Source organism: Verticillium nonalfalfae (genome assembly GCF_003724135.2).
Source record: "Verticillium nonalfalfae strain VnAa140/NRRL 66861 chromosome Unknown scaffold_5, whole genome shotgun sequence".
In the NCBI taxonomy this organism is placed as follows: Eukaryota; Fungi; Ascomycota; class Sordariomycetes; order Glomerellales; family Plectosphaerellaceae; genus Verticillium; species Verticillium nonalfalfae.
Genome location: NW_021167230.1, coordinates 297,145 through 324,481, shown reverse-complemented (window position 1 = coordinate 324,481; position 27,337 = coordinate 297,145). Strand labels below are relative to the sequence as shown.

The 27,337-nt window shown below is 55.8% G+C and overlaps 10 protein-coding genes across 10 annotated transcripts; 6 read left to right on the top strand and 4 right to left on the bottom strand.

The window, feature by feature from the left end:
• Positions 1 to 214: 214 nt before the first annotated feature.
• D7B24_006783 (uncharacterized protein) lies at positions 215 to 5,577 on the bottom strand (the record flags this gene model as incomplete). Its single annotated transcript, XM_028640904.1, has 5 exons — positions 215 to 1,388; positions 1,441 to 3,995; positions 4,053 to 5,005; positions 5,068 to 5,116; positions 5,167 to 5,577. 5 exons carry the CDS (start codon positions 5,575 to 5,577, stop codon positions 215 to 217), a joined length of 5,142 nt encoding a protein of 1,713 aa, XP_028498870.1.
• Positions 5,578 to 7,643: 2,066 nt separating this feature from the next.
• On the bottom strand, positions 7,644 to 8,679 carry SLX1 (Slx4p interacting protein; the record flags this gene model as incomplete). The annotated part of the gene is made up of 2 exons (XM_028640903.1): positions 7,644 to 8,382; positions 8,444 to 8,679. The coding sequence occupies 2 exons, from the start codon at positions 8,677 to 8,679 to the stop codon at positions 7,644 to 7,646; spliced, it is 975 nt and encodes a 324-aa protein (XP_028498869.1).
• Positions 8,680 to 9,070: 391 nt separating this feature from the next.
• Positions 9,071 to 10,573, bottom strand: D7B24_006781 (uncharacterized protein; the record flags this gene model as incomplete). The annotated part of the gene is made up of 1 exon (XM_028640902.1): positions 9,071 to 10,573. The coding sequence occupies one exon, from the start codon at positions 10,571 to 10,573 to the stop codon at positions 9,071 to 9,073; it is 1,503 nt and encodes a 500-aa protein (XP_028498868.1).
• A 533-nt stretch (positions 10,574 to 11,106) lies between these two features.
• On the top strand, positions 11,107 to 12,449 carry FAL1 (RNA helicase; the record flags this gene model as incomplete). The annotated part of the gene is made up of 3 exons (XM_028640901.1): positions 11,107 to 11,212; positions 11,291 to 12,331; positions 12,391 to 12,449. 3 exons carry the CDS (start codon positions 11,107 to 11,109, stop codon positions 12,447 to 12,449), a joined length of 1,206 nt encoding a protein of 401 aa, XP_028498867.1.
• Positions 12,450 to 14,830: 2,381 nt separating this feature from the next.
• Positions 14,831 to 16,051, top strand: D7B24_006779 (uncharacterized protein; the record flags this gene model as incomplete). Its single annotated transcript, XM_028640900.1, has 2 exons — positions 14,831 to 15,282; positions 15,334 to 16,051. The coding sequence occupies 2 exons, from the start codon at positions 14,831 to 14,833 to the stop codon at positions 16,049 to 16,051; spliced, it is 1,170 nt and encodes a 389-aa protein (XP_028498866.1).
• Positions 16,052 to 16,913: 862 nt separating this feature from the next.
• D7B24_006778 (uncharacterized protein) lies at positions 16,914 to 18,272 on the top strand (the record flags this gene model as incomplete). Its single annotated transcript, XM_028640899.1, has 3 exons — positions 16,914 to 17,190; positions 17,275 to 17,610; positions 17,704 to 18,272. The coding sequence occupies 3 exons, from the start codon at positions 16,914 to 16,916 to the stop codon at positions 18,270 to 18,272; spliced, it is 1,182 nt and encodes a 393-aa protein (XP_028498865.1).
• An 835-nt stretch (positions 18,273 to 19,107) lies between these two features.
• Positions 19,108 to 19,850, top strand: D7B24_006777 (uncharacterized protein; the record flags this gene model as incomplete). The annotated part of the gene is made up of 3 exons (XM_028640898.1): positions 19,108 to 19,147; positions 19,262 to 19,331; positions 19,406 to 19,850. The coding sequence occupies 3 exons, from the start codon at positions 19,108 to 19,110 to the stop codon at positions 19,848 to 19,850; spliced, it is 555 nt and encodes a 184-aa protein (XP_028498864.1).
• A 361-nt stretch (positions 19,851 to 20,211) lies between these two features.
• D7B24_006776 (uncharacterized protein) lies at positions 20,212 to 21,805 on the bottom strand (the record flags this gene model as incomplete). The annotated part of the gene is made up of 3 exons (XM_028640897.1): positions 20,212 to 21,200; positions 21,257 to 21,673; positions 21,763 to 21,805. The coding sequence occupies 3 exons, from the start codon at positions 21,803 to 21,805 to the stop codon at positions 20,212 to 20,214; spliced, it is 1,449 nt and encodes a 482-aa protein (XP_028498863.1).
• Positions 21,806 to 22,554: 749 nt separating this feature from the next.
• D7B24_006775 (uncharacterized protein) lies at positions 22,555 to 22,895 on the top strand (the record flags this gene model as incomplete). The annotated part of the gene is made up of 2 exons (XM_028640896.1): positions 22,555 to 22,629; positions 22,689 to 22,895. The coding sequence occupies 2 exons, from the start codon at positions 22,555 to 22,557 to the stop codon at positions 22,893 to 22,895; spliced, it is 282 nt and encodes a 93-aa protein (XP_028498862.1).
• Positions 22,896 to 24,782: 1,887 nt separating this feature from the next.
• On the top strand, positions 24,783 to 26,157 carry D7B24_006774 (uncharacterized protein; the record flags this gene model as incomplete). Its single annotated transcript, XM_028640895.1, has 3 exons — positions 24,783 to 25,252; positions 25,298 to 26,072; positions 26,128 to 26,157. The coding sequence occupies 3 exons, from the start codon at positions 24,783 to 24,785 to the stop codon at positions 26,155 to 26,157; spliced, it is 1,275 nt and encodes a 424-aa protein (XP_028498861.1).
• Positions 26,158 to 27,337: the final 1,180 nt, after the last annotated feature.

Genomic DNA, 27,337 nt, shown 5'->3' with positions numbered 1-27,337 from the left:
TATCTTGCATAGCTAATTCGAAACAGGAACCAAGGTAATTTGAATCTAATCACGCCGTCCCGGTTGTGCCCATTATCATACAACAAACAACAAGGCCAGGCAGCGCCGCTCCACCAATTCAACACCCCCTTGAAATATTGTGACCGCAACGCCAAGACAAACTCCCATACCACTCACTCCTGTAACATTAATTTCATCTCTCTTGACAGCCGCCCTACTCGCCGTCTAGCAGCGCGTCCATCCCGTTGCGCTCATTTTCAAAACTCTCCGCTGTCGGTACAAACCCGTCGAATGGTTCCCTGCCCTTGCGCCCGTCATCGTCGTGGTTCGTCAGGTCTTCGAACATTTTATCCACAGCGCGCTCGTCTTGAGGTCCTCCTGTTGCACCCGTGGCTGGACTCTGTCGAAGGCCCTTGTTCTCGTTCCAAACGCCTGGGCCGTACATTTCCTCGGCCCTCTTGCGCCCGACATCCGTCCTGCCTAGGATCTCGAGAGCCTTACTCCTCTGGCCCGGATCAAGCAGGTTGAGGCCGTCCTCCTGGCCGTTGTTGAGTCGATCCTCCAACGACATGGATGAGTTGTCGTGGACCAGCTGTGGACCTCCGTTTCCGTTGGGCATGAAGAGGCCTGGGTGCAGCGTTGGTCCGCTATCGATATCCATGGCATCGTCCTTGCTTGTTGTCGAATGCCGGCTGCCTCCGACGCGTTCGCCATTGGAAATGCTCGGTGGTGTGGCGGACGATTGGTGTGATTTATGGCCAAACATTGGATGCATGGCCGACCCCGGGGGGACCCGTGCCCCGGCTGCCGACGCCGCAACACCGGCTGCGTGGGCATTAGCAGCAGCCTCGGCATTTTGTGCTTTGCGTATCAAGCTGGCGGCCTTCTGCTTCATGTTCTCGGGAAGGTCCTCTGGGTCATCGACGCCGTACTGCGCCAGCAGCTTCTGCAATTTCGTAGGGCGTGGCTTGCGCGTGCTCTTAGACACCTCCAGTACCGGCGGCGGGTTCGGGGCGACGGGGCACCACTTGTGCAATTCCTGTCTGAAAAAGTTGGTTTCGTAGGCGAGGAGGATCTCGGCACCCTCGATCTTGCGGAGATAGAATCGCTGCGTGTCTGCCTCTGATTTGGTCGACACGAGTGGGTTGCAAATGCCCGCGACATGATTGCGGAATTCTTGCGCGTTGTCGATGATTTGTTGCAGAACTTCTTCCTCTTCCGGCTGGAAGGGAAGGTTGTTGATCTTGTCGGCCCACGCAAGCAAATCCTCGAGCTTTGGTCGGGCGGCATCTCGCGGAACCTTCAGACGCCAATCGCAGATGGGGCAGGTATACTTGTCCTCGTCCTTGACCTTGCCGCGAGCAATCTTGAGACACTTTCCGTGGTACCTACGTTCGTTAGCCACATAGACTTGTCGAGATGACGACAGTGAACACTCACCATTCATGACATAATTCACACTCGATCATCATGCCGGCCTCGACCTTGCGACAGATGCAAAAAACTTCGCGCACACGAGAATCTTCAAAACGGCTGGCCCTCGCTTCCGGGCTTGCTTCTCGCGATGCGGGTTCGGCTGGAGTCCGCGGCTTGTCGTTGACAATATCGAAGCAATCCTGATTGCGCTCGAGGACATATTCCATGTGACTCTTGAGAATATGCAGAGGGGCGTTTGTCTTGCCGAATAGCTTCTTGCCCTCGCGCATCCAGTCCTCGTGACGCTTTTGCTCGCGACCGAGGTCCAACGTACCGTTGGGCTTCGAGTTGAGGTCTTCCAGCTTTCGCATGATTTCAGCCACTTCAGTGTATTTGGGTCGTTTGCGAATGTCGGGATGACGCGATCTCTCGGTCAAGTCTAGGATCTGGCGGTGGGCTTCCCGCTGCTTGTGCAGAATGGCATCCACAGCGGCCAGGGTCTCCTGAGAGACTGGTAGCGAATTGACCGTGACCTGCGTGGAAAGGGCCTCCAACTGGGCGTAGTGCACAGCCTCCGCATAGATGAGCTCGCGCGCCTTCTTCTCCCATACCTGCCCGGCATGCATCTGGTCGAGATAGTAAGTCAGATGGTCGTTGTAGGATGGTATCTCCAGACGCTGGCCCTCTTCGATGAGCTCTTTGACCTCGTTCAAATTGAGGACAACGCTGCGGCTCCGGCGCGCCTTGTCGTTCCAGTTCAGCTGATCGAGGATACGCGACAGTCGGCCGACCTCGGGGATGTCAACATTGAAAGAGCGGCCCTCTTCGAGGAGCTCCTCAATGACTTCTGCCGTGGCTGTGTGCAAGTGCTCTAACGCCTTGTTTGCGTTTTTCTGGAACGTTTCGATGCCGTCGGCTCGCTCGCGCAGTTGAAGGATCTCAGGGCAGTCGAACCCAATGTGTTCCGCTTCTTGAAGCAGGCGGTAAATGTTGCTCACATCACGGGCGTCTCTTTCCTTCTGGTCCGCAACGGAACTCTTACGATTCGTCAGGCCCTTGTCGCTCTTGCGCCGGTTCTGCTGCTTGCGCACAGTGTAGTTTGTTGCCTCTTCCACCCACTCGTTACATCGATCGACGAACTCTCGCAGTAAAGGCAGCGAAACGAGATCGTAGGGAATGCGTTCGCCCTCGTGAAGAAGAGCACGCAACGACTTGAGAGACGGTGTCGCCTCTTCCTCAAGCATCTTGTCGTACTTCTCCTCCCAGGCCTCAGGCGTGTGCGCCTTCTCCAACACCTTGGCGAAGGTTGCGGCAATAACATCTTCGGCCCTGCGATACAGGAGCACGTGTTGCTCACCAAGATAGCGCTGGGACTCGGGCACGTCGCAGCACGCATGCTGGCCGGCATGTAGCAGGCAAAGAATTTTGCCCGTCTTGGTGCATCTGAAGCGCGATAGATAGCTGAACGCCTTGCAGTAAGAGCAGAGGTAGTCATCCTCTAAAGGCAGGTCAGCTTCCTCAATCTCAAACCCAAGCGGGCAGTCACTGTTGTTGGCGCCCGTGAGACTGCACTTGTGCCCTTGCGACTGAACATGTTTCGAGATAAAGTCTGCTCGAGCTGCGAGCTCACGCTCGTGAATGCGTTCAAGTGCTGGTGCTAGCCATTTTGCCGTCTGGATGGTGAGGCCGTTTGTTGCTGTTCCCTCGGCTGCCGTCCAGAGAAGTGCGTCGTGCGAAAAGCATGGCTGCTTCCTGAAGTCGCGAAGCCTGTTCACGCCGGAAAGACCAAACGGCTCCCAGTCGCAGGGAGCAAAGTTGACGGCCTCGTTGAAGTTGAAGCCGTGGTTGAAGCCAGCATGATATGCCTGGGGGAAAGTAATGACAAATTGTCCGGCTCTCTGGTCCAACGCGAAGACCCTGACGCCAGCCTTCTTGAGTTGCTCCGGCGTCAGAAGTGTGACGAGCTGAAAGAGCAAATCCGGCTGTGTCTCGAACAGCTCAGGCACAGCCTCTCTCATCGCCGCTTCAAACTTCTCCGCGTCTTCCCCGGGGATACCATACCACGTCTTCGTTGCGCCGAAGTGTTGGTAGTTGGCCGAGTACGCGTAGTGATCTTCGTTGTGCCAACAGAATGTTGAGAAAATCATGCCTACGTAGACCCAGGGAACCGTCATGCCCGAGATGTCGGACTTGATATGCCTGAACAGACTCTCAGGATGCAGTGGCAAGAGGTTCAGGTTCCAAGGATCGGTTGAGTATGGGTTCTTTGGATGCTTCTCTACGGTTGGGAAGCCAGAGCCGTGTGTCGTACAGTGGATGTCGGCACCATACTCGACCTCCACCGTCTCTTCCATGTCTGCAACTAGGCGCCAGAATTCGGTTTCAACATCCTCCTCGGTCACTGGTCGGTGGCACTTCAGGACCGAATCGTATGGCATCTTTCGTTCGAAGAACCCTTGTTTGAAGTCGGCAGCCTTTTGTTGGAACTGGCGGAGCGAATAAAGGCCGCCCTCTTCAAATCCATACTGTCCATCGCCTACTAGACAGCGCGGACAGTTCCATTCGGGGTCGACTTTTTGCTTCAGTGGCGGGTCCAGACATGAGCCGTGGTAAGCGTGGTCACACGATTCGCATACGTGCAAAGGGCCCGCCTCATCGGCCTTGCCACAGGTCTCGCATTTCTCGCCAGGCGTTGAGTTCTCATCGCGTGGGGGTCTGGGCCCAGACGGTCGGAACAGAGACATGTGAGAGCCGGCCACCGTGGGCACGGCGTCCTTCTTCAGACGCTTGCTGCGCCTGCTGTTGGCACCATCAGCGTCTTCCTTGGACTCGATCGGGTCCCGTTTGGCGGATTTGAGACTGTCAGAGCTCATCTGACGCTTGAGATTCGTTGCCGGCCCTAGGCCCGATGGACGGTACTCTGGTGTGTTCTTCGCTGAGTTGATGGGGGTGCCGAATGCTCTTGGTGGAGTGCTCGTCGCATCGGCATTGGACTGGCGGTTAACGCTGGTGAAGCCCGAGTTCACCGCCGTGAACCCCCCTGTGTTGATTGCCTTGAAACCAGATGAGACAGGCTGGCTCTGTGGTGCCAGTGGTGTGTCGGACATTGGTGTGTCACGATCAGCCTCTTTCTTCGTGTTGAGTGTCGCTTGGAGCGCATCAGAGGCTTGCCGCGCGGGCGACTCGGCTCTGGCGCTGGACGGTGTGTTGACATTGGATGGCTTGAGTGGCGTGCCTGATGGACTCGGGGTATAAGGTCCGCCATTTTCGAGCTCGAGCTGCTGGTGAACGCCGGGCTTCGCCACTCGGAGGTAGTCCTCGTACGGGCAGAGCCATTTTTGGTACGAGTTCTTGAGCGATGTCGACAATGAGGACATAATTTTGCCGCTGTATCCGAGATCGCGGCCAATTTCAGCCCACTTCTTTCCCTTGCACACCTTCTCAAAGCCGCCACGTGCCTCCACAGCCTTCTTTAACCGATACAGGTCGAGGGGTTTCTTGTCGACATAAGGCAAACGGTGCAGGTTGTTACCCTGCTGTTTGTGGAACTTGGCGAGCGCATCGAGGTAGGACATGTTGGCGCGTGTGCCTGCAAAAGTCAGCCGATGGAGCCCGTTGCCTGTGTGGGTGCGTGTCTTGGGAGGCGCATACTTCCTTCGACCGAGTTCAACTCCTGCTTGCGTGTCCTAAAGTGAAACCGCTACAAGGCTGGTCAGCAGTCGTCTTCCGGGTGTGAGCAGCGCGGCGTACTTCTGTGTCGATGGCGAACTCGGGATTCCACGAGTCGGGTGGAATAATCTTGCATAGGCCGAATTGCTTGGCCTCAGGTGTGATTTTTCGAATGTATTCGAAAGGGTCCTTCCATTCTTCTTCGGTCGGACAGTACGTCGGCGCCTCCTCGAGTCCATGTGGTCGGTTCTTCTTCTTCATCGGCTCTTTCGCGGCCGTCGGCTGCCCGCGTCGCTCGACCGACGACAAGTCGAGTGGCAGGCTCGTCATGGAGCTCAGGGGGATCTGAGGGTTCGTCGGGTGGTATCCGTTGGAGTTGACCTGGCCGGCCTTCGCCTTGCCGGCACCGACAGCTGGAGACGCGCGTGAGCTGGTAGGCGCGCTTGCACTGCCTCCAACAGCGGCATTGCCAATGGTCGGCGCAGAAACCATTGCGATTGCGTGTGGTGGCTGGACGGGAGTTCGAGGTCGATCGTCGAATGACCGAGTCGCAGAAAGATTGGGAGACAAGGTAGGTCAGGTTGTGGTCATGCGTGCGACTATCGAATGTTCAACTGAGTTGTCGCATGGTAGGGAGGTTGAAATCGTCACGGCGCCGAATTCGAGGTCGCTCGGGAAAGGAGCCCTTGGTCGACCGAGGGGCGAGGGATGGATGTGGAGAGCTGAGAGGGTTATTGACAGGTCGGAAGGGTGGGAAAGTTATCTGGGTGTGCGGGTAAAGCTTAGCAAAAGGCTCGAGTGGGCGGCGGACAATGGCGGGTTCGCCAGCCCCCAAGGAATCGCAGCGGTACTCGGGACATCTAGACAGTAACGAACCTGTTGTTCCTCGACAGAGTGTGCAGCGTGGAGGATGTCAAAACGTCTTGATGTCTCGCAGGGTGGAAACTCTGGCGCAGAAGACAAAATCGCTATGAGCACCACCGGATCAGGGACAAGGGCGAGTCATGCACGGCCAAGTTGGTGTGTAGTGACAATGGAGGTCGTCGGAGGTGCAGGAGGAAGAAGGTCACGACATGACAGCACGAAGGAACGGAATGGTGGGAGAGCAGGGTGGAGTGAAAGCGCCGACGTGAGATGGGCAGGTGCATCAGGCGAGGAAATGGGTTAGACACATGGACGGACAGAAAGACAGGCAAAAAGCCGAGGGCAAAGGATAGGCCCCCGGCAGATGGGGGCAAGGCAGCATATCCCAGTCTGCGTACTAGCTGCCCACCTGCCCAAGGTAAGGTACCTAGGTAAGGTAAGGTAAGGTAGGCACGAAATAGACGTCCCTTTCCCTGGCGAGCGCAGGGCCAGCGGCAGGTGTACATGTGTGAAGAGAGAGCAGGTGCGCGTGTTGTGGGTGGGTACCAGAAAGTACCAACCAGCATACTGGGTTCAGGGTGGGTAGCAGTGTACTCGCAAGTCCTCGGAGGCTGTTGCGGAGTGAGCCAAGTGCGAGGGAGAGCGAGAAGAACGGAACGGAAGGGGCGACCAGGGACCCAAGGACCGCCCGCACCCGGATCTGAGGTTGCAAAATCCAACTGCATGTGGGTCCGCCTGGAACGTCAAGTCGCCAGTCTTCGACCACAGGCATGACTCGATCCGTCGCTTCGGCCTGGGTCAATCGACGGCGAGGCCAGGCAGGTCATGAGTGTAGTGGGCGATGCATTGAATGATGCGATGGGCATTTGTTTCAACGCGCTCTGCATGGCTCTCTCTTGCTGGCCTGCAGAAATGATGATTTCGCGCGAAACCATGCGCATTGCGTTTGATTGATTTGATGGAAGTACTCTCAAGCACGCGACGCCCTTTTTCTTTTTCTTTTTTCCCCCTACCCTCTCTTTTGAGAAGCGAGCCGTAGCGAGCCGCGCCATCCACGCAGTAACAACCTTGACCTAACTCAGGTCGATAGCAAAGGTGATAGACCAGACGTGCGTCTGTTTCTTCTTGCCTGCTCGAAGCAAAAAAGCACAGCCGTTTCCTCAAGTGCTGCCTCTCGGAGGGGCGTAAATCTTCGCCAATCGAACAGGACCCATATGCCCTGGAATGTCGCTGCGACACACCTCCAAGTGTCGTGGACTCTCAGCGGTCAGACCAGCGAACGCCCCCCCCGCCCCAAGCAAGGTCACGCCCCTCGCATGCTTTTTCCTGCCGGGCCTCCACTCCAAAATCTGATATCCAGCGCCATCGGAGCAGGGGGTGAACGCTAGTGGTACACCGACGAACCAATCGAACATGCATGACGTTGGCGGCCAGCCCCCATTTTCTTAGCCTGCCCACTCCCTTTCAGTGAACGACCCGATCGGGCGGCTTGACCGAGGGAGGTGTGTATGGGCGGCTGAGTCAGGGCCTTTTTGGTCTTCATGGCTCGACGTACCAAGGAGGCACGAGCAGGAGTGATACAAGCGCGTACCGTAGCATAGGTAGGAGTGCATCGTATGCGGGTGCAACAACAGATAGACAGCTCGCTGCTCACGATCAAGGTTCCTGTGATCAATATTCATGCTACCTGGGTATCATGTCTTCGCTTGACGCTTCTTCTTCACCTTCAGAAGCTTGTCCACCTCGCCCTCGCCTCTGACCCGTAGCGACAGCTCCCTCATCAAGTCATCCCACCGGACCTCACTCCTGCAGGATGGGCACCGCCCCGCCACAGGCAAAACAGCTTCATCACCGCTCTCGTGGTCCAGAAGATGGCGGCTCCAGCAGGACAAGTGTCCCGCGCCCTCGCAGCTGCCGTTCGAGCAAATCACGTGTAATCCCTTGCCGTGCTCCAGTGGTTGTTTGCAGACCACACACGCGCCCTCCCTCTCAAACGTGACAATGGACCGTCCTTTTTCGACATAATCCTTCATCGGCGCGTGGTCAAGAGGCAGCGCATGGACGCCCCAGTTCTCTTCCGCGCCGGGAGCTGCCGTCGACGACTCTCCAGCTTCGCCAGCCGCCTCGACGTCAGTCGCCATGGTTGCGCCGGGCCCAAAGTCCGTCAGGATCTGGAGACCTTTCCTGACCGGCTTCTCAGCAGCGGCACAGCTGCCCTCCCATGCCTTGTGCGCCGTCTTGACGAAAAAGTGCAGCGTCAACGGCCACCGCTCGAAGCTCGGCACGCGCAGCAGCAGGTGCAGGTTCGACATGATGGACGTGATGCCGGGCCGCGGGCGCTTGGGGTGTCCGTTCTTCTTGACACCCGCGGCGCGCGAGATGCGCGACTCGCTCGGTATGTGTAGTGAGAGGTGCGGGTTCGTCAGCGCCCACCTGCGTGGCCTGTCAGCTTTGCGACTCGGGGGAAGAGACAGAGAGAGAGGATGGAGCGCACTCGAATTTCAGGGCGGCAATCATGCTGGGGAAGCCGGAGACGATGGCAATCATTTCCCACGGTCGCAGGCTGCTGCGCGACGTGCGGGCAGCGCCGCCGCGCGCGAGACCATTGTGCTGCTTGAGGCGGCGCGGCGGGTTGGGGGTCGAGCCGATGTAGAGGGAGGCGTGGCGGACGGTGGAGCGCAGGATGTAGACGGTGTAAAGCGCGGGAATCGGCCTGGAAAGGACTGCCATCGCGGCAAGCGAGTTCAGCTCATCCTGCTGTGCTCGTGTTGTGTCGACAATTGACCAGTGTGAAGGGTGAGCGCTGGAAGGTGGTATGGTTGGGTGTAGTGATGGGGGGCGAGGTTGGTCATCGTTGGCGGGGCGAAAGTGTCCCTGTAGATCGCGTCCTCAGGTCCCCTGAAATGCTAGTCGCGTACAGCCCACAGCAGCAATCTGCAGGTGGTCAAACTTCGTGCCGAGCTTCACGTAATGTGTATCAAACGATCCGTCTTGTGCGATATAGTTTCCCCTTCTTGAACACAGGACACGATCAGTTTTGGCTCAAACGCCGCCTGCTTGTAGGATAAGCCTGCATTACGCTCATCTACGATATAACCCATTCCTCGAAGCCACCGCTCAGTTACAACAAGCCCTGCTTCTGCAGATCATAGTACACCTTCTCCGGCATGACATTGCCCTCGCCGTCCTCCATCTGCACGATGCTGCCGTCATCCACCTTGTTTTTCTTGGCTTCGCGCTGGATTTTCTCCCACAGATTCGTCGCTTGCTCAATGCTTGTGATGTCGCGGAACAGACTCGTATTCGTGATGCCGAGGCAACGCAGGCCGTGAACGTGCCGCGCTTCGTTAAAGTGCTTGTCGAACGCCCTCCTGCCCATGTAGACGAAGTTGCCACAGATCTCACATGGGAACTCGACGCCGAGGCCGTGCAGCCTGTATAGCCAGTAGGGAATCGGCTTGCCATCCCACGAGAGGGGCAGCTTCAGCGGGTTGTAAATCTTTTCCTCACCGTCGTCGTCCTCGCCGTCTTGGTCCTCCGTGCGCTCCTGCTGGTCGCCCCCGGACAGGCTCATCAGGTTGTCGAGCTCCTGCTGGCGCTCACGTTCCGTCATGCCCTGCTTGCGCTCGACGTTGACACGGGTGTCGTCTCGTTCCGTGCTCATGGCCGCTGCCAGACGCTTCACTCTGTATTCTCGCTCGGCCACGGCGCGCTCCTTCAACCGCGTAGCCGAGATCTTGGCACCGTTGCCGTTTTTGATTTCCTCCCCGTCTGCCTGCCGCGCTTGTCGCGCTGCTGCGGCCTTGATGTGTTTCCTTCCTGTCAAGTGTGCCTTGTGGACGTTTTCGTTCTTGAACTCCTTTTCGCAGTCTTCGCACCATATCGCATCGGGGGTGCTGGTTGTATTTGCGCTGTTTGCGGCACCCTCATTTTTCCATCCAGGAATCTCGTCCTTTTCCCAAGCCGCTTCAAAGTCCGTCTCGAAGCCCGCGAAGACCTTGTCGAGGTTTTCCAGAGGTCGTATCCGTCTCATGAAGGATTCAAGGTACGCTGACAAGTCACCGACGTATTTGAAGTATTGATCTGTCAGTTTGTCTCCTCGTTTCAGGCCACCAAACCCTGGCGCAAAGTTGTCAAAGACCTCAAGGTATTGTAGGTACGTCAAGCGCTTGACGTTGGGCAGGTTCAGATAGGCCTCGTGGGACGTGTAGAGATCGAAGAAGCGTCCAAACGCCTCTTCACCGGAGAACAGGGAGTCGACAATGTAGGGCATGGGCGCATCACCGGCCTTTGTCGCCCGATACCGAGCTTCCAAATTCTCCGCCTGTTCGTTGGGGTATTTGGCATGATGATCGCGAACGCCTTTCAGCTGGTTGTAAAACTGCTCAAACGGGTCGCCAGTGCTGAGTTGCTGGATTTCGCGGGAGAGGTGGCCGTCGGTATCGCGATAGAAATCGAGGAGCTTGGAAGATTGCGCCGAGATCTGGTCCAGCAACTGGGCAACTTCATGGTCGCGATTCAATCGGTCGCGGATATGTTTCGGTTCCTCATCAATCCGTTCAGAGATGCCCTGTTCGAGCCGCTCGAGGTCCTCGTGGATGTATCGCTGCTCCTCCAAAACCATGGTGTCGTCGGTTGCGTGCTGGGGGGAAGGCTGTGAGTGGTGTTGAAACGCGCTTCGAAAATTCGAGGCTACCAGTCGCGGAGAAGTGCTGGCTGCGCGCCCCCCAACAGGTACCTAGGAGGGCCCAGTGGACAAGGTTTAGCGCCGGCGTAGCTGAATTTCCGGCCGAGGATGCTCTGGAGTAGCCTGGAAAGCCGGCATGCGCAACTTCAGTAACTCATTCATGGGGATAATGTTGCAAGATTCTGATAGAAACGCTTCTCTTTATGATCAGCCAAGAAAAATTCATGCGTAAGTCAACTTCACCGTTGCTTGGATAGACTTTCTTGAAAGTGATGGTGCTTGGGTATCAGGGTCAACCTGCAGCAGTGACGCTCATGACATGGCCCGTGCGCTCCATCCCAATCCAAAATTTTGGGTGGAGCCCTGGTTGTAGGTCTTGATCAAGCAATCGTGCGTTCCATCCAGCCTTGCGCTCTGTGTTCAACAACATCATCACACCTAACTCCCGAGACGCAGTAACAAACATCACCATGGCTGAAGGAAGCGGCATTGATAGGAAGGCGGAGGAGAGGATGGAATTCTCCACCTCCAAGGAGGTGACTGTCCATCCCACATTCGAGTCCATGTCTCTCAAGGGTAAGCTGACTGACAATGCCCCTCGCCACGAGCACAGCAACCTCGTCCAGGCAACCTGCTAACATGAGCCCCCCCCAGAGAACCTTCTCCGCGGCATCTACGCCTATGGCTACGAATCCCCCTCAGCTGTCCAGTCTCGCGCCATTGTCCAGGTCTGCAAGGGCCGCGACACAATCGCCCAAGCCCAGTCTGGCACGGGTAAGACAGCCACCTTCTCGATCAGCATGCTCCAGGTCATCGACACGGCCGTCCGCGAATCGCAAGCCCTCGTCCTGTCTCCCACGCGCGAACTTGCGACCCAGATTCAGTCCGTCGTCATGGCTCTCGGCGACTACATGAATGTTCAGTGCCATGCGTGCATCGGCGGCACCAATGTCGGCGAGGACATTCGCAAGCTGGACTATGGTCAACATATCGTGTCTGGCACACCCGGTCGCGTCGCCGACATGATCCGTCGTCGCCACCTGCGCACCCGTCACATCAAAATGCTCGTTCTTGACGAGGCCGACGAGCTGCTCAACCGCGGTTTCCGGGAGCAGATCTACGATGTGTATCGCTACCTCCCGCCCGCGACCCAGGTCGTCGTCGTCAGCGCCACGCTGCCGTATGATGTCCTCGACATGACCACCAAGTTCATGACCGATCCTGTGCGCATCCTTGTCAAGCGTGACGAGCTGACCCTTGAGGGTCTCAAGCAATACTTCATCGCTGTCGAGAAGGAGGACTGGAAATTCGACACCCTTTGCGATCTTTACGATACCCTGACCATCACACAGGCCGTCATCTTCTGCAACACCCGTCGCAAGGTCGACTGGCTGACGGACAAGATGCGCGAGGCCAACTTTACCGTGAGCAGCATGCACGGCGACATGCCGCAGAAGGAGCGCGACAGCATTATGCAGGACTTCCGCCAGGGCAACAGCCGTGTGCTCATCTCGACCGATGTCTGGGCGCGTGGTATCGACGTGCAGCAGGTCAGCTTGGTCATCAACTACGATTTGCCGAGCAACCGTGAGAACTACATCCACCGTATTGGTCGTAGCGGCCGCTTTGGTCGCAAGGGTGTCGCCATCAACTTTGTTACCAGCGAAGATGTGCGTATCCTGCGTGATATCGAGTGTAAGTGAAACCTTCCTTTGGAAAGCGCAACGCGAGCTCATGGACTAATCTTGGTCCAGTGTACTACTCGACTCAGATCGACGAGATGCCCATGAACGTGGCCGATCTCATCTCTTGATCCTGCCATGTGGTCTGTCATTTACAGCTACCGGCGTTAGGCGTCTGCGGATAGCATCGCGCAAAGCCAGAAAAAAGACTAGGCCGGCGGGAAGACGCCGGCCAGGAGCAGCGGAGGAAGGGGGCCCTGGCCAACATGAAGTGAGTGCAGCCATGCGACCCTAACAATAGCCATGCGAAAGACCCAATACTGACAGATTCGCATCATAGGCCAGGGGGGTAACAAGATTGCACCAAACAAAATCACGACGGTAGGAGGCCCCAGCGCAACACGCATCGCGATTGAGAGCCGTCAAGGTGCTTTGGGGGGGTCGCACCGGGCCTAATTGGAGCTGCGTCTTCGATGCGCTCGATTTTGAAATCTGATAGTGTGGTAATTGATGATTTGACTTTGGCCAAACGGCGGCAAACACCGCCTTCTTCACTCAATAGTGACAAGACGGGTGCAAAACGCGTCAATGGTAGGCTGTAGTTTGGACCCGGAAGACGAAATCCCTGTCTTCCGGCTCGCCGGTGACCAGGATGCGTGCCTGGAGATGGGAAACTTGACTGGTCAGCTTTGGTGATCTCGGAAGCTTGAGCCAGGCCACCCGGCTTGGGAAGCTGAGGTACGGTGAGGTATGGCAGACTGGCATTTCCAGTGCCTTGATCTGCCAGCGATGCGCCATGAGCGATGGCGGGATTTCCAGGTACCGTTGGCCCGTTTCGGGCTGCTGCCTGCCCCCAAGTCCACTGCGTCGTAAGGCGCCCACCTTCCCCCACAGCACGCACTGCCTTAACTTACCACAAGGCACCAGCTACCTCAGTATCCACTGCTTAGGAAGCTTTAGTACCAAGAAGTCAAACCTCCATCATGCAACTGCCGTGGAATCCTCAACACAACTTCACGCGACACGCGGCCGTATTTCCATCCAGATCCGTCATTGTCTCGTCACTCTAACCCTTGAACGTTGTATCACCATACAATGAACCAAACATCCTGGTTAGTGGCCGACCCTGCAGAGTTGGCAACGTGCCATGGATGAGGCATCGCCCGAGCTACGTACACCAAGCGAATCTGCCAAGCCAGATCCAGAGCCATCACGCGACGGTCTCACCAGCATGTGGTCTCAGGTCTCATCTTCAGTATACGTAGCACTCAGGTCACCAGCGCCAAGATGAACATTCTCGTCAGTACGGAAGCGGCGGCTACTGGGAAAGATCAATAACCTCGGGAATCCACCGGGCCCTTTCCGTGGCGTCGGTAGACCACCATAACGTGGCTACACATCTCGATCGCGAGTCCACAGAACTTGACCAAATACGCCATGGCAAACACATTTAGGGAGACATCCCTCCAGCCTTCGCGTACCACCTGCCTGCCGGCCAACAAAACTCTCAGGCTGTTCCCTTGATGCAACAATAGAGTGCAACATTTCCGAGGGGGTGAAGCAACCACGTCCCAAACGAACACGAGCAGGGATCTTTCTTTTGGTGTGCAAAGCTCGCGTCCAAGCGTCCCAACCCACCCCTGAGGGTGGACATGCTTCTTCCGCCAGTCGGCTGATCACATCTCGCAGGCTGGTGGCGCCTCTGCGATCCTGGTATTCGCCCGTCCATCAGTTCTGGATCTTCAGCTCCTGGGGCGTGAAGGTCCTTTTTCCCGGTATTTCTTTTCTCAATGCCGCTCTTGTTGACACGGATCGATCGTTAGCGTTTGGGCGCAGCGGGCGAGGGCGGCCCGCCGTTACCCTTGGGCACCGCGCTGTTGGGCCTTGGGGTTTGCGACCTGCTGGGACCTACAGGGAGAACGATAATAATACACCGCATGCCCAGGTCGACCCTCGGAGGCTCTCGTTCTTTGATGCTGGCCCGTTTTACGTCGATGTCTGCCCAAAAGTCGCTGTCGAATCTGACTTGCCTTCACCGACCGTATCGTATCGGTCTTCTGTCTTCAAGTTGGCCTTACTCAAACTGCTAATGGCCGCCATGATGAAGATGCCCTGACGTCCCGCCCACCACGAAGCAACAACCGCCAAAAGCCTGACCTCCGGTCTTCGAGGATGCTACCGCCTCCGATCGATGGAAATTCGAAAGATGCGGGCATTCACAATTATGATGGAGTATTTGATACCACCAATACGACCGCCATTCCGTCCTGGTTGGCGGGTCCGCCTCCCGGACCTGACCACTTCAAGGGACAGTCCGTAGTCCCGGTGGCGGTCGTCACAGGAGTCGTTGCTGCGCTGTTAGTTGGCCTGCGTTTCTACACGAGGGCCAGAATACTGCGCGCAGTCCACCTGGACGACTGGCTTATTCTTCTCTCCCTTGTCCTCGGTCTGGGAACGAGCGCCACCATGATAACTCGTCAGTCGGCCGGCCGTGCGTTCCCTTCCATTGCTAATGATCGTGTCAGAACTCAGTCTGGGCTTGGGCCGTCATTTTTACTACGTCAGCGACAGCTTCAGTGATTATCTCAAATCCGGGCTCGCCGCGAGCCTCCTGTATACCGCTAGCCTCTTCTCGACCAAGGTCTCCATTCTCTGTCTTTACATCAGGATATTCTCGTATCAGGGAGTCCAACTTCTGAGCAAGATGCTGCTTGCGATCGTCGTCATCTCCCACACGTGGATTATCACGAGCATCCTGACGACTTGCGTTCCTCTTGATTCCATATGGATCATTGAGAAGAAACCGTCATTCTGTCACAGTTTCAACGTCTTCTGGGCTAACGCCGGCCTCAATATGGCTACCGATCTTTTAATTTTCCTTCTACCCCTTCCTGTAATATTCAAGCTTCGACTGCCTCGACGTCAAAAGTACAGCCTGTATTTCGTCTTTCTCCTTGCTTTTGGGTAGGAAAGGTCCCCTGCCTCTTGACGAGTGATCGCTGACATGGCTCCCAGCGTCTGTGTCATCTCTGTCGTTCGCCTGACGAATCTCTTGAAGCACGAAGACCCGTTATACTTCTTCATGGACGTTACCTGGACCGCCGTCCCGATCGCCAACCTAAACTGCATCGAAGTGCACACGGCCATCGTTTGCGCCTGCCTCACGACCATCAAGCCTTTACTGGTGCAATGGTTCCCCTTCTTGCTGTCCTCTCGGCCACCGGAGAGCCCGATGACATATCCCGTACCACGCTACGACAGACCTCTCACCATCGGCACTCAAATCACGCGACATATTCGACCTCCCCGTTACTCCTTTGTCAGTTCAGTCCATACGAGTGACTTTAAATACGACACCACCGACGAGGGCGACAGCCAACTTCAGCTCCCCATCTTTGCGCCAGGCGACGGGGATGGCCGGTTTGGGGGCAACAATAGCTACCATCTGGTGGATCTTGAAAGAGACGGGAGCATTCAAGACGAAAGGGGATCGTCTTCGAGGCCGAGCAGCTCGAGACCGTCTAGCTGGCCCATACAGTCGTTGCCGCCACGGGCGATTACACCAGAATGGCCACTCAAGTCACCAACGTCACGCAGCGGGTTGATCGAGGAGCGAGAAAGCGAAGAGATTATTGCGGTGCCAGAAATTACCTATTTGCGAGAGGGCCGTCTTTCTCATGAAGTCTTGCAAGAATATGGCCATGCAAGAACAAACATGCACGGATGGATTTGAAGACGGACCTTCTTGCCTCGAGATACGAAAGGTCTCGGGAGCCCCCAAAGAACGAAATCTGGACTTCAGAAAGAGCCGGACGGTGACGAAACACAGGGCGAGGATTTCCCATCACAGCTGATACCCATGTCGGCCCACAACGACCCGGAGCCCGCAGCCTCCATCGTCCCGGTCCCGGAGTCGAGTACGCGCGACCACGGACGAAAATGCCCGACAGCCGTCCGACAACCGAAGACAAAGATCGGCTGGTGTACCGCGGCGGATTCTCAGTGGTTCTCACCACGTGGGGGTCGGGGATTCATTCTCCCGTCGTGATCGCTGCCAAAATGGCACCACTGATATCCCCGCCTCGTGCCGACACGAATGCACGCCATTTGATTGATCCAGCAACCATATTCGCGGGGGCTGGTTAATTCCAGAATGCGGGCAACCATTTCTTGGCTCGACTCCTTATCAGCCTCGCAAATGTCATCATTGAAAATCGGGGGAGCGATGTCGCAGCGTTTGGCAGAAAGCCATCGTTTCGGCGTGATGATCAACCCAAGGCAACAGCTGTCGAGGCCGAGGCTGGCGTTCCGTAGTCTTATTGATTGGGTCGCCGCTTGAAGCGGTTGAATGATGCAAGTGGCAGAATACATGCGGTCGATCACGTAATGCTACGCGGTTATTTGGAGATGATTGAGAGGATCATCAATGTGTGGGAGGGGACATGGTAAGTGAGGGGTCATGGCATCCCAACCATAAATGAAGCGATACCCATTTGACGAGAGAGTGTGAATGGCCTGGATAGACAGCATTAAGGATAGTCAAGACATTTCCAAACACATCCAATATCTCTGAGGTACTTCGAGCAACCGCAAACATGGCACCGTCAGCCACAGAGACAGCCCCGGCCAAGAATGAAGTCGATGATATCCAGGTGAAGAAGCTGGCCATCAGCGAGAAACCTGCTGCGCCCGGCTTGGAGCAGATAGAGGAGCCGCTGCCCGAGCTGCGGACTGGCCACCGCGAAGCCCTGAAACTCAGCGGTGCCCTCGACAAGTACGAGCACATCGAGGTGACGCCCGTCATTGGTCGGGAGTACGTCAACGTAAACCTGGTCGAGCTGCTCAGGGCACCCAACTCTGACGATCTCATCCGTGACCTGGCCATTACAGGCAAGTCTGCCTTCTCTCCGGCTCGCTTTCTCAGGATGCATGTTGAGGCTGACCCGTGACGCATAGTCTCGCAACGCGGTGTCGTGTTTTTCCGCAAGCAGGATGACGTGACGAATGATCTCCAGAAAGAGCTTGTCCAGCGTCTGGGCGAGCTTTCAGGCAAGCCATCGACATCGAAGCTGCATATCCACCCGATCAACAACGCAGGCCGCGGTGATGACAAGGACGACGAGATCAGCGTCATCTCGAGCGAGCAGGCCAAGAGGCTCTACCTGCATCGATTCCTCAACTACAACAAGAAGCAGAGCCAGAAGTCGCAGTGGCACTCGGATATCACGTTCGAGCCCATTCCGAGCGATTACGCCCTGCTCCGACTTACGCAGTTGCCCGAGACGGGCGGTGGTGAGCTCCCATTTTTCTGTTCCTCATCCTGCTCAACCCTCACAGATCATGGAGCAATATCTTGGGCGAAGACCATCGCTGACATACGGCCAGACACGCTTTGGGCTTCGGGCTACGAAGTCTACGACCGCATCTCGGCGACCCTGCAGGGTTTCCTCGACAGCCTGACGGCGACGTACGCGCAGCCCGGATTCAACGAGGCGGCCGACAAGAACGGCTTCAAGATTTACAGCGCCGAGCGCGGCGCGCCCGAGAACGTCGGCGAGCTGCTCGAGGCGATCCACCCGGTCATCCGCACGAACCCCGTGACTGGCTGGAAGAGCGTCTTCGCCGTCGGCCACCACGTGCAGAAGATCAACGGACTCTCGGACGAGGAGTCGAAGCATTTCCTCGCGTGGTTCGTGCAGCTCATTGTCGAGAACCACGACCTGCAGGTGCGGTTCAAGTGGAAGGACGTCAACGACGTGGCCATCTGGGACAACCGGTCGGTGTACCACGCTGCCACGCCGGATTACCTGTTTGAGAACCTCGGAGAGAGGCAGGGGTCGAGGGCTGTGAGCTTGGGCGAGAGGCCTTATTTCGACCCCCAGAGCACTAGCCGTAGGGAAGCCATCAAGGCAGAAGTGCTTGCTGCTGCTGGGCATGAGAAGGTGGCGCAGTGATGTTGCTATGGGGTCGTGGGGTTTCCTTTCGTAATGTTTGGATGAGTTAGATATGCAGCGTGCAAATAGAACGCACAAACAAGATTATCTCAACCCGTGATGCCATGTTCAAGACAATTTTTTTCCAGCCCACGCAGGTGACTGAACAAGGCATGACATCGCCAACCCTGGCTCGTTTGGCATACCCTCACGGCACGACGATGCGAAGCTCAAGTCGCTCCGGTCCACCGTTCGGCCCTTCGACGAGGGTCATGAGCAATTTTCATGAGTACGTTCAACACAACATTGTCAAGCTTGATATGTAGATCACAGAAAAGAAACGGAGTCCGGTTGGTTGCTTCGGGCCCCGAGATCAACGAAGGATCCTTCCCAATATTTATCTTTGGCGCACCCTTCGTCCAAAGACGTACCGACAACGTGAGTTCATCAGGCCGAAGCCCGTTAGCTGTGCTGTTGGCGGGTGGCCATTTCTATCTGAAGAGGAAAAGAGGAAAGCACAAACGAGGCTGGAGCAAAAAATCGCGACTTTGTTGCGAATTGCCAGATGGCCTGTGCGCGTTTCTGCAGGATTGGCACGTGATCAGTATCACGTGCTTCGTAGAGGTCGGGTGGACCCTTTGGATTAGGAAGTCATGGCAGGTGATTGGCCCCGGCTGCCGAGGAACCGAGGGCATTCCGCTGGATTTCGAGAGCTGCGCGGTTGACATCAACACTTTGCTGGTGATTGCTTGACTGTCATCGACTGATACACGCGACGTCCTCTCGCCTGCTCCGCCTACCAACGCCCTCGACCGATCAATTACACTCGTCCACGATACCCCGATTTCTCAACAAGATGATTGCGCAAAGGGTGGGAGTGTCGGCCGCGCGCCGAGGTGCGTTCCCTACCCCCCTCCCGAATCCGATGGCCGCACTTGTAGCATCGCGAGCAGCCTCATTGGAGCCACCCGAAAGAGCCTTACGAATGTCGAGCTAACCTCTTCCGCCAGCTGTGGCCGCGCCCAGCACTTTCTTCACGACCCAGGTCCCTAGGCTGGCTCTCTCTACCTCCCAGATCCGGTGCGTATCTGCCATCCTCTCCCTCCTCCTCAGCGCGCCATCGAACAGCATCCTCCTAACCTCGACACATGCAGCCCCGTTGGCACCGCGAAGCTCACGCCCGCCGAGGGCCAGTCCATCCTCGCCGCCCAGCGCCTCCAGCGCCCGACCTCCCCTCACCTGACTGCCTACCGCATCGACCAGACCTGGTTCGGCGCCTCCATCTGGACCCGTTTCACCGGCGGCGGCCTCTCCGCCGCCCTCTACGTCTACCTTGGCGCCTACGTCGCCGCGCCTCTGCTCGGCTGGCACATCGAGTCCGCCACCGTCGCCGCCGCCTTCGGTGCCCTGCCTCTGGCCGTCAAGGGTGGCATCAAGTTCCTCGTCGCCTGGCCCTTCATGTTCCACTGCATCAACGGCGTCAGGCATCTGACCTACGACCTCGGCCTCGGCTTCGCGAAGAAGCAGATCGCCCAGTACGGATGGATTGTTTGGGGCTCCAGTCTCGTCGCTGGACTGTACACTGCTTTCCTGCTGTAAATCACACCGGTATGAGGACGGAACAACCGGGAGAGTTGGTATGGAGACGAGACTGAGAGAGCGGAGGGGCGGTGGAGAGGAGGAGGAGGAAGAACAAGAAGAAGACCTGAGATGAGCAGCTGCACGCACATCAGAGAAGGGGCGTTGAGGAAAGGAGGCGACGATATCAACAATGCAGTCGCCGCGGGGGAAGAGGAGGTGCCCCAGGACTACGGGCCAATGTGTGTTATAGAAATTATTTCTTCGACTTTGTATACCATGACCATGCCGTCCGTTTTTTACCAACCGTAACGCCATTTGCGCCTACCCGTCTTCGTCTTCACTCTAGTGTCGCACCCGCGAACTCCTACCCCCCACCCGGCTACTGGATCGTCCGCGCCTCAAGCACCTGCTCCACGAGCCTCTTGTTCCCCAAGCCGGCGATCCTTTCGCCGAGGATGGGCCCGATGAATTCCTTCAGCTCGGCCGTTTGCGTTGCGGCCGGCCCACCGTTGACGCCGTTCGCCCGGGCCCTGTCATCGGCCACGAGCGTCGAGATCGCCCGGACGATGCCACCCACGAGCAGCTCGAAGTCAAGGCCCTCGCCCTTGTCCTTGAGCCGCTGCAGGACCTCGTCGCTATACGCCCTGAGGTACTTGAGCACGAGCACGCGCACGGCCTCGGGCCCTCCAGCCGCCGCGAGCCCTGTGATGGCGCCGTAGTGCGCAGCCGGCAGCTTGTCCGGGTCCATGAAGAACTTGAGACACGTGCGGACGAGCTTGGGGCGGAGGAGATGGTTGGAGGCGGCGTAGCGCAGGGCAATCTTGCCGAGCAGCGAGGCCGAGAACTCCCGCAGCTCGTACTGGTCCTTCGTGGCGTCGTCGGCGCCGAGCTTGCGGCCGAGCAGGCAGGTGAGGACGGGCGCGGCGATGGCGTTGGCGTACGGGTCGAGGAACAGGTTTGTGTTCTCGATGAGAGCCTCGGTGAGCTCCATGACGCGGCGGAGGGTGAAGACGTCGTCGAGCCGGTGGGTCACCTGGTTCGCGACAAAGTTGACAAAGTAGGGGATCAGCTGGTGCAGGCCAGGGTCCGTACGGACGGAGGCGAGAGCGGCATGGCGGAGGCGGACCACCTCGTCGTCTGGGTTGTCGTCGAGGAGAGCGTTTTGGACCTTTTCAAAGTAGAGAACGAGCTCCTTGGAGATGATGTGCTTGACTGTTGGTCGGAGCGAGACGTTGTCGTTGCCGGCAAGAGCGGCCATGGCGGGGTTAGCCCCAGGCCCTTTCGGTAGCAACTCCTGGCTTCGGGACTCGGCGGTCGTGGGGTTCTGGGGGATGGACGGTTGAACACCCTCAATGGCGAGCCAGTGCGCTGGGGGAGGAAAACGTTAGCGGGAGCACGGAAAACCCTTCGGTTGGACCACCAACCAGTGAAACTCATGTCGCGCGGCACCTTGGGCAGGGGCGCGTTGATCAGCTTCTCGAAGTCGACCTCCTCATCCTCCAGGTAGTAAAGTGGCTGGCCGGGACCGAGGCTTGCCTCTCCATAGCGTAGCGGGCGCGTTGATTCGTATCCGTAGAGGGGTTCGACATCGAGAACGCGAAGGGCTTGTGCTATATCGCCGACAGTAAGAGTTGTGCGGCGCGCCGCGCGCATGAAGCGGAGGGCCTCAATCACGACCTGGCCGATGCGGTACTCGGCATCTTGCGTCAGAACGCGAAGAGCATCTTCGTTGAGAGAAGAAATGCCAACGGACTCGGCGACATCCTTGACATTCTCTGGGTTCCAGAGGAGCTTCGTTTCGGGCTGCGCAGGTTGGGCCATGGCAGCGGCGTTGATAATGCCTGGCTATAGCGGTTACACGGGTGGGTGAAGCTGGTGTGTCAAGTCGCGACGGATTGGAGTTCGGGGGTCTGACCGCTTAATTGCTTACGATAGCTGTTCCTGAGATGCTGGTTGCGTGTGGCGCGATACATCGCTCTAACGGAGCTACTACCCCGCTTTGTTGTTGTGAAAATGACAAGAAGGACGGTGATGGCAACACTGTTGAACCATGGAACATCTTCCACGAGATAGTCGATGGGAGGAACACCTGCAGGCTTTTTTCTTCTTCTTATTTTCTGACTCAACTGCATGATTAATCCTGGTAATTCTGCTAGTTGAGGAGGAGTCCACTAGTATATGTCTCCTCGTGACAATGCAGCACAGTTGCTAGATGGAGGCACAGGAGACTGGCCAGGCGTTGCTTTAGCCTTCACTATGCTGCCCTTCCTCAGCAGCCGCTCAAAGATCACTACGTACTCTCATAACTATGTGCGCTATACTGTTTACATGGCTTTCCTTGTGTTCGACCCAATTTATAACGTGAATCGCCAACAAATCTTCAGTACACGCTGACTGGGTGAAGTAGATTAACTCCGAACTGGACAAAGCCCTCCCAAATCGGAAAAGGTTCCTTCGTAGACTCAGATTTGGAACACCTGCCCTCAGAGTTATTCAGGGGCATCGCATGACGCCGTAGTGGTGAGATATCGATGACGTTGAAACCCTGACGTCATGGAACCCCGTTACAATAGCGGCGTGTGACCTGTTGGTCACCACGTACCTACCTACCTCGCCTTGCCTTCTTCAAGCACAACAGCTGCTCTTCCTTTGGTTCAACAAAATCATCAAGATATAGCACAAACAATCCATTACGAGCAACTTGACAAAATATCTTAAAGTTATGTCTGAGCAGAACACCAACCAGCAGCCCGGCCTCATCGCTGGCCACGCTGAATATATTAAGGGCGCTGCAGAGGTAAATTCCCCAATCCCATGTCACATATCATAGGACTTCCTGAGACTGACGGCAAAAAGAGCGCAATCGGCAGTGTCACTGGCAGCCACGCTTGGACTTCATCGGGTGAGCAGGACAAGGCACATGCGGCTTCCACCATGAAGGCAGCAGGTGAGACGCGTGATGCCTCAACGCAAGGCTACGGCAAGCTTGAAGAGGCAGCAGGCAAAGCCTTCGGATGCGAGGGCATGGAGAAAGAGGGCGCAGCGAGCGCGAAGAAGGATTGAACGTGAGCGGAACTACTTATTACATCACACCTTAATACATTCATCCTAAGCGTCCCATCAAGCTCGATACACGCGATTGACCTACGGGAGCGGCCTCAAGGACATAGAGGTCAGAGTAGGCATGTAGCACAACAGTGGGTCACACAATGACCTGGTTTCTCCAAATTGGCTGGATAGTTCGAAGACCTACAGCTATTGGACCACTATGAGTCGTTCGTTGTACAAATGCTGTCGGAAGAAGCCCTCGGCAAGCTTTCAGTTTCAGTTTGAAAGAACAAGAGATTTGGTCATCCTGATTTTCGTTTGAATAGATATTTTACCGTACTAGAGATCGATGAATTGCAAAACTTGGGAACTTGCCCTTGTTGATATACGTGCACTTGGTGCAATTCTTCAAACGTGTTGGAGTCGTTAATCATTCTTCCCTTTCTTTTGCTCTTCATCTTCATATTCAGGATATGAAGCTTTGTATCCGAGCAAGAACTGTCCAATAAACCCAATCAAGACCATCAAAATCGTGTTCAAAACAAGGTTGAAGCACTCCGGACCTGGCATGGGCAGTGCAATGGGCATCCAGTTGTGCATCGCGAAAACCATGATCTGGAAAACGGATGAGGACACACCAGCTCTCCGACAGTCTGCAAAGTACGACAAAACATTCCTAAAGAAGGTTTCCTCCATCTCCACATACTCCTTGTCGTAGTAGTAGGACACCGCTAGTGGTTCTTTCGAGTCGGGAGCGACGTCGAATGTGTGCCATCTCCGAGCGGGCACGACAATCCGGTCACCCTTCTTCAATTGAACGGTCTTTCCGCCCCAAAGATACCACGTACCCTCCCCAGAGTCGACACGGAAGTGCTCATCTTGAAAGAGGTGATAATGCGGCGGCGGTCTGTAGAAACTCGATTCAAAATCGTGCTGGGACTCCTTCCGAGGAAAGATCTGCGTGGAGAATGTAGCATCCGACGGGCTAGGCGTTCTGAAGCTAATCGAGAACAGTCTTTGGTGGGTGTCTTGAAGTACGACAGGATTATGTTCTGATGTGCGATGCCGCGGGACATCACCCCCTCTTAAGAAGGCAAGGGGTGGAGAGAGACTAAAGTTGAACATACTGAAGGTGGACTTTGGTAGCTTCAGGTGAGATGGTCGGATGTGCTTAGCTCGAGCAGAAACGCTTGTCCATCGTTGAAATAACGGTGATTTTCGGTAGCATAAATATGTCGGACAAGCAGTGAGCAACATTGTCGGCTTGCGTCGCTTCTGACCGTTCGACTCCGAACCGCGTCGGATCTTGGGATGTCTTGGCAAACGTTTGATTTGTCGTAGTGTTTTAGACTTACTCAGCGCTAGCTCAGCTGGCGATCGTCCCGCCACGCATTTGGCGACCCCCCAATTATTTGCAGAGATCGGTTCAGCCTACTGCAAGTAAGTTTCGCTCTGACGTTTTGTGATCAGATCGTGTCTCGCGATTAACTCGCGACGCGAGCTTACCCACGGAGTAACAGTCTAGGTGGTTTCGCGGCCCACTGAGTTGACTTCTTCATTCAACAGCAAGCCCCCCTCGCCTCGGCCGAACAGACACTCGGCCATCGATCCACGAAGTCTACGGAGACTTATGACCAATTTTTCCTTGCATAGGTGTAAACGGCATCATTGACAGCCGTTGGGCTTCTCCAATTCGATTTGTAACAACCTTTAGGCTTCGAAACGAACAACGTCAACAGACGTAATGCCACTTCCCAGCCGCTAACCTTGAAGAGTGTGCTGCATATATAAAAAGAAGCCTGGTATCTTCTGAATCGTCTGGAGTACCAAGTCATTCTTCAAAGCGGCGACTTATTACGACTAGAACTCAGTACATTCAGGCAGAACCCCAACGCGTCCAAAATGCCCTTCAAAATCATAATCGTAGGTGCCGGTATCGCAGGTCTCTGTGCTGCTATCGGTCTCGCACAGCAGGGCCACGACGTCACCATCCTTGAGTCTGCCAAAGAACTGACGCCCATTGGTGTCGGGATCCATATTCCGCCCAACGCGACTCTCGTACTCAAACACTTCGGCATCCTTGAAAGAATGACTGACGATGCCATTCATCCTACCAAATTTGTCTTTCGTAGGTGGAATGACAACAAGGTCATCGCAACTGCACAGGCAGGAAAGCAGCAGCAAGGGACGCCGCCATATTGGAGCATGCGTCGATCTCATTATCAACGGCATCTATATGATGCCATGATCGAGGCTGGAGCAAAGCTTCGACTGAATGCCCGCGTCGAGACTGTCAACGAGCAGGAACCGTCCGTAGCTTTGGTAGGGGGTGAAGTGCTGACAGCCGATCTTGTGGTTCTATCAGATGGTAGGTTCTCGAGTTCTTGGTGAAGAGAGGTTGCTGACAGGTCCTCTAGGCATCAAATCCGATTGAGGAACGACATCATTCCTGAGGAGAACACCTCCATGAACCTCAACCCCCTGTCAGCCTTTAGGGCCTATGTTCACCACGACGATCTTATGTCAGACCCTATCACAGCTCCTATCTTCAAGGAGACTGCTACGAATGTCTGGGCCGGCTACAATCGCCATGTCATCATTTACCCGTGCGGAGGCGGCATGTACACCCTCGGTGCCACGCATCCTGCCAACCACAACGAGAACGGAGACCAGGCCATGGAATGGAGCCGCGCCGCCACTGTAAGCCAAGCTGAGGAGGAATATCGAGAATGGAATCCCATCGTCAAGCGTATCCTGCATCACACGAAGGAAGTCGGCAAGTGGAGGCTGGCCGAAGTCCCTCGACTTCCACGATGGACAAGCAAGTCTGGCCGCGTTGTCTTGATGGGAGATAACGCGCATGCCATGCTCCAATTCCTGGCCCAAGGCGCAGCAATGGCCACCGAAGATGCAGGATCTCTCTCAGTAGCTGTCGGCTACGCCAAATCCGCCGAGGACCTCCCACGTGTTCTGAAGGCTTATGAGAGGGCGCGAAAATGGCGCTGTGAAGCCGTCTCGGCCCAAGCCAGGCGGAACGGCGACATGATTCATATGCCTGACGGTGAAGAACAGGAAAATCGCGACAGAGAGATGTCCCAGCTGGCTCAAACAGGCGTATGGAAGGCTGATACAGGGCCAATGTTTGATGCCGAATTCAGGAACTTTCTGTACAACCACAACGTTATCGAACATGTAAGTCGCAAATCAGCAGAGAGATAGAGTGCACGCTGATCATGTTACGTTACAGACGAAAAGGGTACTTGACAGCGCGATTTGAGTTTGGATTCTTGTATGGACTCTTTCATAATCAGTAACGAGGCATCGTGAGGAGGACCGTCGGATACCCTAGACCGGCCACTGACACTATGAGGTCAGCAATTGGTCGACAGAAGGGGGATGCACAATTAAGGTAGTTGTTATGGTACAGAATCGGACACGCAGGGCCGTCATCAATGTAGGATATGAGCCCATGACCGGAGCTAGTGCGTTTACAATCTCATATATCAGCGCTTGATTGAAAGATATCAGATGGAGAAGCTTGTGATGTTTTCCCTCAAGTGCGGCCTCAGATAAGATGTCGAGAATTGCTAGCCTTTCACTGGAGCCTAGGATCAGGCCTAGACCTACACAGGTGACGGCCGGACATGAAAGTAGAGTTCCTTGTTTAAAGCTGTTTTCTTTCACAAAAACGATGTGATTCACATTGCAAATGAGCTGGGGTTGATCTAAGCTGAGCCGCAAGGCGATATCTCATGACAATGTTTGATATAATCAAGTCCCTCAGCCATCGCAAAGTGGCTAACGGACTTCAAGGGACGGGATTTGCGGCAAGGAATTTATGATAGGCTACACACCCGGACAGCGCATTTCTGTGGTTGGAGGGACCATGCTCTCATGCCTGACTCGCCCGTGCCTCATCGAGAGGACCGAGCCTGACGGACTGGGAGGTGCTGTGGATCCAGGAGAATAGCCTCCAACACGGGATGAACGGCCGGCAGTTGTTGCTCCCGTAGTCTCGGCGCACTGACCTTTTATTTTCAATCGATGGCTCGATGGCGTCTCTGATTCGTTTTTCGGGGGCTGGTGGCATGAACACCATGGTGTTCTGCCCTCCAGTATCGCGCATGCTTTGAGGTACCCAGTCTGCTTGCCACCCAAGAGGCTACATATCGCTTTGGCATTATCTGCTCTTCCTGCCAGCAATTTAGCATCATTGGGCTCTGTCCACCTTTGAAGCAAGGGGACGACCAAGCTTTACTTCAGGAGCTAAACTGGTAAAAGGAAACAAGGCGGAGTTTTTGCAGCCTCATAAAAGCTAGGCCGGTCTCGAGCCTCTGCCACTTGAGCTGGAATGACCTATACTATAAGCTCATCAAATACCTTTTTGTATCATGTCAATGACGCAATATGATTATAGTGGTCTCAGATCACTTTGCGAACATGTAGACTCAATGGCA